Source organism: Thunnus thynnus, chromosome 22 (genome assembly GCF_963924715.1).
Source record: "Thunnus thynnus chromosome 22, fThuThy2.1, whole genome shotgun sequence".
NCBI lineage: Eukaryota > Metazoa > Chordata > Actinopteri > Scombriformes > Scombridae > Thunnus > Thunnus thynnus.
This window is the reverse complement of record NC_089538.1, coordinates 26330077-26340700: the sequence shown is the minus strand read 5'-3', so window position 1 is coordinate 26340700 and position 10624 is coordinate 26330077. Positions and strand designations below refer to the sequence as shown.

Genomic DNA, 10624 nt, shown 5'->3' with positions numbered 1-10624 from the left:
AGAGAGAGAGAGGCAGGCAGTGAGACAGGCAGAGAGAGAGGCAGGCAGTGAGACAGGCAGAGAGAGAGGCAGGCAGTGAGACAGGCAGAGAGAGAGGCAGGCAGTGAGACAGGCAGAGAGAGAGGCAGGCAGTGAGACAGGCAGAGAGAGAGAGAGAGAGGCAGGCGGGCAGTGAGACAGGCAGAGAGAGAGAGAGAGAGGCAGGCAGTGAGAGAGAGAGAGAGAGAGGCAGGCAGTGAGACAGGCAGAGAGAGAGAGAGGCGGGCAGTGAGACAGGTGGGCGGTGAGCTGCAGACAGACGGGAAGCTGCCTGCAGGCTGGGAGTGGTCCGATGTATAAAAAGCGGCTCGTCTTCCTTCTTTCTGCATTTGACTTCTTCTCTCTTCCCCCTCTTCCTCATACCTGAGACTCTACCTGCACAGGTAAGCTGACATGGTCTCTCTCTCTCACACACACACACACACACACACACACACACACACACATACACACATACTGTCTCTGGGTATTGATCAGGTGATCGATCAGACTCTGTGTTCATGTTCTTGACTTTGCTGATTGAGACGCAGGCTGTCAGTCAGTGATTGTGTGTAACTGACTGGTCTTCCTCTGTGTGTGTGTGTGTGTGTGTGTGCGTGTGTGTGTGTGTGTGTGTGTGTGTGTGTGTGTGTATTGGTTATTGATCAGGATGTCGTGGCAATCATACATTGATAACATGAAGACAGTCGACGCCTCTGGGAAAATCCCAGTGGCAGAGGCGGCGATATGCGGGATGGCGCCGGAGAGTGTGTGGGCCAGCACACCCGGCTTCGCTAACATCACGGTAAACTCACACACACACACACACACACACACACACACACACACACACACACACACACACACACACACACTACTGCAAGAACAAACTCCTCCAAATGCTTCAGATTCAGATTCAGGTTGAGAGAAAAGTAGAGAACAAGCGTCTGTGAACCGTCTGGCGTTTGTTGGATCGTCTCTGATTCTAAAAACTTGTAAAAGTCGTCCACTTCCTCCTTCACAGAAACTTCTGCTGCTTTATTTTCACGTCCGGTGAAGGATTTACTGCGTGCATGAGTGTTTAAAACTGCTTCTTCGTCTGTTTTTCTGTCTTTCCTTTTTTACATTTTTGGTTATTTTTGAGATTCGTGTCTTTTTTTTACTTTAAAAGTCTTAAAACAGGACAGAATCCATCATCAAACATCAAGAAATCAACTTTAGTTCCTGAAACTCCTCCAGTCGGCAACAGGTGACATCACCAAAGAGCTGCTGCCCGATTGGCTGATTTTCTGCTAATTTTAAGTAATTAACAGTATAAAGTGGGGTTTTTCTGCAGCCAGTTTTTTTCTTCCTCTTCTTCTTCTTCTTCTTCTTCTTGAGTTTTGGGCGTGTTCGGTTTTGTCGCCCCGCTGGTTCCCGCTCCGTCAGCGAGGTGGGCGGAGCTACAGCTGCTGCGCTGCAAAAAAAAAAAAAAGAGGCAAAGTGTTAAAACGAGAAAGCAAAATGTGAGTTTCTGACTTGTTTCAACAAGCCAACCCTCATTTTTAGAAAAGTCCTGACATGACGGGAAACAAGATGAACCGCCTCATCTCATTGGCTGATTGTTTCCGGGGGGGGGGGGGGTTTGACTCCAAACAAGACCTCAGATTGACAGAAAATGTGATATTTTTTGCAGTGTAATCGTTTTGTTGCTGATACACAATTATGTAATTTCTGCTTTTTGTATTTTTTATGATTTTTGTTGGTTTTTCTACCAACTGGATCACATTAAGTTAAAAAAATGACAAATAGTTTGCACTGTGACACAATTATAATTATTTTTTTGATATAATATGCATTACATATACATTTTTATATAATTTGAGTTCAATCAAGTCTTCAGTATGACAGGAAATGGACACTTTTTGCAGCGGTAGTTTTGCAAGTCACATCATGATTTTTATTCATTTTTCTACTTAACGAGTTGATTTCTTGAGAATTCTTTAATATGAGCGGAGTTGGATTTTGATTAATTTTTAAGCTTTTTAACTGATAGGGAAGGAAAAAAATACATTTTAAATGTCCAGTGTGAGAGAAAATGACCTGCTTTGACAGATATGTTTGATAAAGAGATGAAACAGAGAAGAAAAAGATGCATTTTTATTCATTTTTTTGGAGGATTTGAGTTGAAACAAGTTTGCAGTTTGATTGTTTTTTAACTGACAGGGATCATTTTCATGAATTTTTTGTTCATTTTTCTACATTTCAAAAGTGTTTTTTCAAGCTCAGATCTGAACGAAACCCGTCGTTTCCGGCCTTCTGTGGTTTTTTGAGGGGGGGGGGGGGGGGGCAGCAGGCAGGCCGGGTGTCGGTTTGACTACCTTATAAGGACACGATGTCGAAAAGACGAGAGAGCAGCAAATACAGGAAGCAGAGACGATCACTTCTCAGTTCACACACACACACACACACACACACACACACACACACACACACACACACACACACACATAGTGAGGTGAGGCTTATAGCTGTTACGCAAGGTGTGTGTGTGTGAGGTGTGTAACAGAGACAATCACCTGCAGGGTTGTTTGCTTGTTTGCAACCAGTAGTTTCTTCACCTTTGACACTTTGAATGACCACACACACACACACACACACACACACACACACACACACACACACACACACACACACACGCACACACATGTCTCAACACGTCCTCCACACCTTCTTGTCTTCGTCGTTCTTTCCTCCGGTTTCTCCTGCAGCTCAGTTCAACTCTTTCTCAGAGGATTTACGTTCATATTCGACTGAACTGCAACAACAGGAACGTTTTGTTAGAAACGTGACGCTGCTGAATCACGTTTCCTCTCAACATGATGAGAACATGCTGTTAACATATTTGACAAGTTTAAAATGAGACTTAACGTATGAGTGAAATGTTTAGAGAGAACATACCTGATTGTTTTTCCCACCAAAATCTCTGCTGCTGCATTAAAATATCTGACGTTGCAGTAAAATATCTGCTGTTGCAGTAAAATATCTGCTGTTGCAGTAAAATATCTGATGTTGCAGTAAAACATCTGCTGTTGCAGTAAAATATCTGATGTTGCAGTAAAATATCTGATGTTACAGTAAAACATCTGATGTTGCAGTAAAATATCTCATTTTACAGTAAAATATCTGCTGTTGCAGTAAAATATCTGATGTTGCAGTAAAATATCTGCTGTTGCAGTAAAATATCTGATGTTACAGTAAAACATCTGATGTTGCAGTAAAACATCTGATGTTGCAGTAAAACATCTCATTTTACAGTAAAACATCTGATGTTGCAGTAAAATATCTCATTTTACAGTAAAATATCTGATGTTGCAGTAAAATATCTGATGTTACAGTAAAACATCTGATGTTGCAGTAAAATATCTCATTTTACAGTAAAACATCTGATGTTGCAGTAAAATATCTCATTTTACAGTAAAATATCTGATGTTGCAGTAAAATATCTGATGTTACAGTAAAATATCTGCTGTTGCAGTAAAATCTCTGATGTTAATGTAAAATATCTAATTTTACAGTAAAATATCTGATGTTAATGTAAAATATCTAATTTTACAGTAAAATATCTGATGTTAATGTAAAATATCTAATTTTACAGTAAAATATCTGCTGTTACAGTAAAATATCTGCTGTTGCAGTAAAATATCTCAATTTACAGTAAAATATCTGATGTTGCAGTAAAATCTCTGCTGTTGCAGTAAAATATCTCATTTTACAGTAAAATCTCTGCTGTTGCAGTAAAATATCTCATTTTACAGTAAAATATCTGCTGTTACAGTAAAATATCTCATTTTACAGTAAAATCTCTGCTGTTACAGTAAAATATCTCATTTTACAGTAAAATATCTGATGTTGCAGTAAAACATCTGATATTGCAGTAAAATTTTACAGTAAAATATCTGCTGTTGCAGTAAAATATCTGACGTTGCAGTAAAATATCTCATTTTACAGTAAAATATCTGATGTTAAAGTAAAATATCTCATTTTACAGTAAAATATCTGATGTTGCAGTAAAACATCTGATATTGCAGTAAAATTTTACAGTAAAATATCTGATGTTGCAGTAAAATATCTGATGTTACAGTAAAATATCTCATTTTACAGTAAAATATCTGATGTTAAAGTAAAATATCTCATTTTACAGTAAAATATCTGATGTTGCAGTAAAATATCTGATGTTGCAGTAAAATATCTGATGTTGCAGTAAAATATCTGCTGTTGCAGTAAAATCTCTCATTTTACAGTAAAATATCTGATGTTGCAGTAAAATCTCTCATTTTACAGTAAAATATCTGATGTTGCAGTAAAACATCTGATATTGCAGTAAAATTTTACAGTAAAATATCTGCTGTTGCAGTAAAATATCTGACGTTGCAGTAAAATATCTGATGTTGCAGTAAAATATCTGATGTTACAGTAAAATATCTCATTTTACAGTAAAATATCTGATGTTAAAGTAAAATATCTCATTTTACAGTAAAATATCTGATGTTGCAGTAAAATATCTGATGTTGCAGTAAAATATCTGATATTGCAGTAAAATATCTCAATTTACAGTAAAATATCTGATGTTGCAATAAAATCTCTGCTGTTGCAGTAAAATATCTGCTGTTGCAGTAAAATATCTCATTTTACAGTAAAATATCTGCTGTTGCAGTAAAATATCTCATTTTACAGTAAAATATCTGCTGTTGCAGTAAAATATCTGCTGTTGCAGTAAAATATCTCATTTTACAGTAAAATATCTGCTGTTGCAGTAAAATATCTGCTGTTGCAGTAAAATATCTCATTTTACAGTAAAATATCTGATTTTGCATTAAAATCTCAGCTGGTAGAAACTGCAGCAGTGTGAAAGTGTTTGTGGTTGTGTTCAGACTCTGGCAGCACCTGGTTCAGGTCTGAGAAAGATCCTGGTCTCTGATTAATACAGAACAAGTCTGCAGTGATTGAAGCTCAATGTGTTTCTGAACATTTCAGCCACAGCAGCATCTTTCACTAAAACCTGAACCAAACCCGAACACACAGGACTCAGGATGTGAACCCGGGTCTCTGCTGTCAGAGTCCCGCATCCACCCCGACCTCTGACCTCTGACCTCTGACCTCCCACTGCAGAGACAGATATACATGTAGCTTCATCACTGTGAACATCATCCAGGCAGAGTTTACTCAGTTCAATGTGTAAACCTGCCGATCGATCGATCATATAGACGAATCAGAGTTGTTGGTGGATGTAAACAAGTGACAACAAACGACCCACCAGGAGACAGAAACATGCAGTCGATCAATTTTGACAATCAAATACTTGTTTTAGTCATTTTTTAAAGCAGAAATGCAAAATGTTTCCTGGTTGCAGCTTTTCTGTGTCGAACAGTAAACTGAGTTTATTTGAATTTTTGACTATTGATCAGGAAAAAAAAGATATTTAAAGAAACTTTCCACTTTTTTCTGACACTTTGTAGACAAAATGATTAATCAATAATAAAAAAATAATAATCATTAGTCGCAGCTCAACATATTTTCATCATATTCATGCCGACAAAGAGGAGCTGCTAAAGATGGAAGTTAGAGATTATTTGAGTTTATTTATTTGCAGGTTAAAGTCAAACAAATACAAACAAACAACAAGAAAAAATCAATGTGCACAGAGAACAAAAAAGACCATTAGGATTATTGATTACCTAAATAATACACAGACATAAATATACAAGAAAAACACAAAGAAGCAGCATCACGTTTCCTGTCTGAAATTCCACTTTTACAGCATCATGTGGAGCTGAAACATTTAATCAATAAAGAACAATCAGTTCTAGTTTGATTATTGATTGTTTCCAGCAAAAATGCAAAAAAACATTCTTCCATTCCAGCTTCTCAACTTCATGAATTTGCTGTTTTTTACAGTAAAAGGCACATTTTTAAGTTTTAAAGGTGTTTGGAAACATTTTTTTTTAAGATTTTCTGATATTTTATTGACTAAACAACAAATTAATAATCAAGAAAATATCCATGAGAATAATGGTTAATTACAATAATCATGTGTAACAATAATCATGTCTACAGTCATTAACTTTCCAGTTAAATGTAGTTTTGTTGCTGCAGCAACATGATTGGCTGCAGTCTTTCTGTGTCACATGTGCACTGACGCGTATCCGTGGTTATTTTTAGGCAGGTATATAAACATGATATATTTCAATGTGAGACTAAGTTCAGAGTTTTTAGCAGCTGTTGGTTTAGTGGTGTGTTTTTGTCGTCTATATTTGGTATCATGGCTTGTCGCGTGATCCAACATCAGTGGTACAACGGGACAATAATTCATAATTTATTAAATACATCTAATGCAATGACAATATTCTATATCCATAAATAAAACATATTAACATGAACACACTGTGATTTTCACTGTCAATCGATCTGCCTGTTGTGTTCTTGATTAAGTGATTAATTGATTGTTTGGTATAAATGTGAGAAAATAGTGAGAAATGTCCATCAGAGCTCAATTTGATTGTGTCACATGTCTTCACATTCATTTCACAACACGACTTTAATAATTAATCAGTCATCAGAGTTGTTGCTAATTATGTTTCTGTCAACGACTAATCAATGAATCGACTGATGGTTTGAGCTCTGACATAGAGTGTTCATGTCAGCAGACACAGTTAAACAACACACAGTCAAACCAGACAAACCAGTTCTATAGAATCCCTGGAAACACTGGAAGCTGCAGAGCCCTTCAGCCAGGCGCCGTGTTTGACTAACATGTGAAGCACAAACATGGTTTTTAATCTCATGAAAACTAGATGTTAACTCGTAGGAAAGGTTGATCTGAGACAAGCTGTTATCAGAGAGGTCAGTGTGGAGAGTTTCCAGCAAATAGACCGACCCGTCAACGCTGAGGTCATGGAGATGAAACTTCTCATTTTAGTGGAAATCAGGTGAAATGGTCTGTCAGGATAATGATCAGTGATCCTCATTAATTTGTATTTTATAAACTGGGTGTCAGCTCTGTGAAGAAAAACTCCAGAGATTTATTATTGCACTTTTATAAAGTCATTAATTGAAGAAGAAAAGTCCAAATCTGTGCAGCAGAGACCGAAATATCTCAATGTTTAGTCCCTAATATGGCTCAGCTGGTAAAAGTGTCCACACTTTTGTACATATATATTAAAAAATGACATTGTCCACTTATGTGCAGTATACAAGTTGGTTAGTAAAAGGTGCAACTGTCCACTAACTTTTGATAACTGGATAGAAATAGTTCACTAACTTTTTTCCACTAATTTTGTGTAAAATTGGTGGCATGACCCTTAAATGAATGTGGTGTGGTGACAAAGAACATATTTTATAATAAAATAAGTATATAATACAGTTTACCATCAACTTTTTTTGAAGGTTTTCTTTCTCTGATTTTGTGTCTTCACTGTTTGTAACATTTACATAAAGAATACAACAGTTTTATCCAAAAAGTCCAGAAATGATCTAATTGTATGACCTGAGGTTGCCCTCTAGTGGCCAGATATGATAATAACAACCATTATTATGATAATAACCTGTCTGTCTCTCTCTCTTAGGTGGAAGAAATTAAGAGGCTGGCCGGAAACAGGAAGGACTTCGGCCAGAGCGGCCCGACCATTGCAGGCATGAAGTGCAGGTTGATCCGAGATAACTTGGACACTGACGGCTTGTTCTGCTTGGACTTAAAGAGTTCAGCAGACGCTGAAGGCAACGCCTACAATGTATGTGTCGGCAAGAGTCTCAAAGGTAAGACAGAAACAGACCGCCTGAAAGATGAAATTCTGGGCAAAGAGTCCCCAAAGTGCTTTCACTTTAGTCACCCAGAGGAATTAGATTTATCAGCTTTGATACACACACGATACTTGTTGGTAGATCAGTTCGTCGTCGGTTTGGATCCAAACATGAAATTTGTTGACAAGAAGAAAAATATAGAAAATCACCAGATTTATCTTGAAAGCTCAGTGATTGGCTGTTTCTTGCTGAAATGCATCTCAGAAGTTGTTGTTAACATCTTCATGTCCACAGTTTGTAGCTTCAACCTTTTACTAAAGAACCAGATATTTTCTAACACAATTGTTATCTTTTGTATTGGTGATAATGTTAGTAGCAACAGTATTGGTAGTAGTAGTAATAGGAAAGAAGCTGCTCTAACTTCCATTTCACTGCGATTTTAATAAGTAAAACTGACTTTAATTAGTAAAATTGTGGCTTTAATAAGTAAAACTTTGACTTTAATTAGTAAAATTGTGGCTTTAATAAGTAAAACTTTGACTTTAATTAGTAGAAACGTGACCTTAATAAGTAAAACTGACCTTAATAAGTAAAACTATGACTTTAATTAGTAAAATTGTGGCTTTAATAAGTAAAACTTTGACTTTAATTAGTAAAATTGTGGCTTTAATAAGTAAAAATTTGACTTTAATTAGTAGAAACGTGACCTTAATAAGTAAAACTGACCTTAATAAGTAAAACTATGACTTTAATTAGTAAAATTGTGGCTTTAATAAGTAAAACTTTGACTTTAATTAGTAAAAACGTGACCTTAATAAGTAAAACTGACCTTAATAAGTAAAACTATGACTTTAATTAGTAAAATTGTGGCTTTAATAAGTAAAACTATGACTTTAATTAGTAAAATTGTGGCTTTAATAAGTAAAACTTTGACTTTAATTAGTAGAAACGTGACCTTAATAAGTAAAACTGACCTTAATAAGTAAAACTATGACTTTAGTAAGTATAACTGTGATGTCTTGTTTCTGTCTGTCTCTGCAGCGCTAGTCATCGCTAAGGGCACAAAAGAAGCCAATGGCGGGCAGGTTTCTGGGAAGGTGTTTTCAGTGGTCGATTACCTGCGGAAGGCATCCATGTAAGACAAGACGGCCACCATCCCCTCCTGTACCCACCAAACAAGACGGCCACCATCCCCTCCTGCACCCACCAAACAAGATGGCTGCCACCCCCTGCCTCCCTCAAGAAAATGGCCGCTGTTTTGAGCTTCTTTAGTTTTATATTATTTTGACCCTCTGGGCATACCGTAGCCATCAGGGATTAAATAAAGTGTTTAAAGTTAATTCCGTGTGATGAGTGAGTAGTGCAGTTTTGAACACAGTTTTGAAACTGAACACACGCACACACGGTGGTGTATACGAGTGAATGCTGTTAGCATGTTCACATTTTATCTGCATACATTGCAGATGTTGTTGTTGTTGTTTTTGTTGTTGTTTGAAAGCAGGGAGCAGTGTTACATTTTTTACAGTCGAGAAGGACCTTCGTCCTCAGCTCTGTAAAAGAAAAAAAATCACGTGAAAATAAAAAGACGAATATGTTAATTCTTAAAAACACTCGGAGGGTTTCTGTGTGTGTGTGTGTGTGTATAACATGTATTACTGACGCTGTGGGGACATACACCTGCACAGTCACATGTGGAGACTGAAAAATCAAGTCCCCATCACTTACTTCAGTACATCTTTATTAATTTAATTTCTACTTCAATTACTGCTAGTACTACTGTTTCTAATACTATTACTGCTTCCACTACTGACATTACTTCTACTATTACTTTGCCACTGCACCTACTACTATCACCACAATTTGTACAACTCATACTATTACTACAACTGCTACACCTCTACCAATATTACTTCTAGCACTACTACTTCTACTGCTACTGCTAATACTACTGCCACTACACTATTACTACTACTACTGTTACTGCTAATACTACTGCCACTACACTATTACTACTACTACTGTTACTGCTAATACTACTGCCACTACACTATTACTACTACTACTGTTACTGCTAATACTACTGCCACTACACTATTACTACTACTACTGTTACTGCTAATACTACTGCCACCACACTATTATTACTACTACTGTTACTGCTAATACTACTGCCACCACACTATTATTACTACTACTGTTACTGCTAATACTACTGCCACCACACTATTACTACTACTACTGTTACTGCTAATACTACTGCCAATACACTATTATTACTACTACTGTTACTGCTAATACTACTGCCACCACACTGTTATTACTACTACTGTTACTGCTAATACTACTGCCACTACACTATTATTACTACTACTGTTACTGCTAATACTACTGCCACCACACTATTACTACTACTACTGTTACTGCTAATACTACTGCCACTACACTATTACTACTACTACTGTTACTGCTAATACTACTGCCACTACACTATTACTACTATTACTGTTACTGCTAATACTACTGCCACTACACTATTACCACTACTACTGTTACTGCTAATACTACTGCCACTACACTATTACCACTACTACTGTTACTGCTAATACTACTGCCACTACACTATTACCACTACTACTGTTACTGCTAATACTACTGCCACTACACTATTACCACTACTACTGTTACTGCTAATACTACTGCCACTACACTATTACTACTACTACTGTTACTGCTAATACTACTGCCACTACACTATTACTACTATTACTGTTACTGCTAATACTACTGCCACTACACTATTACCACTACTACTGTTACTGCTAATACT

At 36.8% G+C, this 10624-nt stretch overlaps 1 protein-coding gene across 1 annotated transcript; it reads left to right on the top strand.

Annotated features, from left to right (window-relative positions):
* The first annotated feature begins 262 nt into the window (after nt 1-262).
* pfn1 (profilin 1) lies at nt 263-9407 on the top strand. Its single transcript, XM_067579589.1, has 4 exons — nt 263-422; nt 688-823; nt 7623-7812; nt 8839-9407. The coding sequence occupies exons 2-4, from the start codon at nt 689-691 to the stop codon at nt 8934-8936; spliced, it is 423 nt and encodes a 140-aa protein (XP_067435690.1). The 5' UTR covers nt 263-422; nt 688; the 3' UTR covers nt 8937-9407.
* Nucleotides 9408-10624: the final 1217 nt, after the last annotated feature.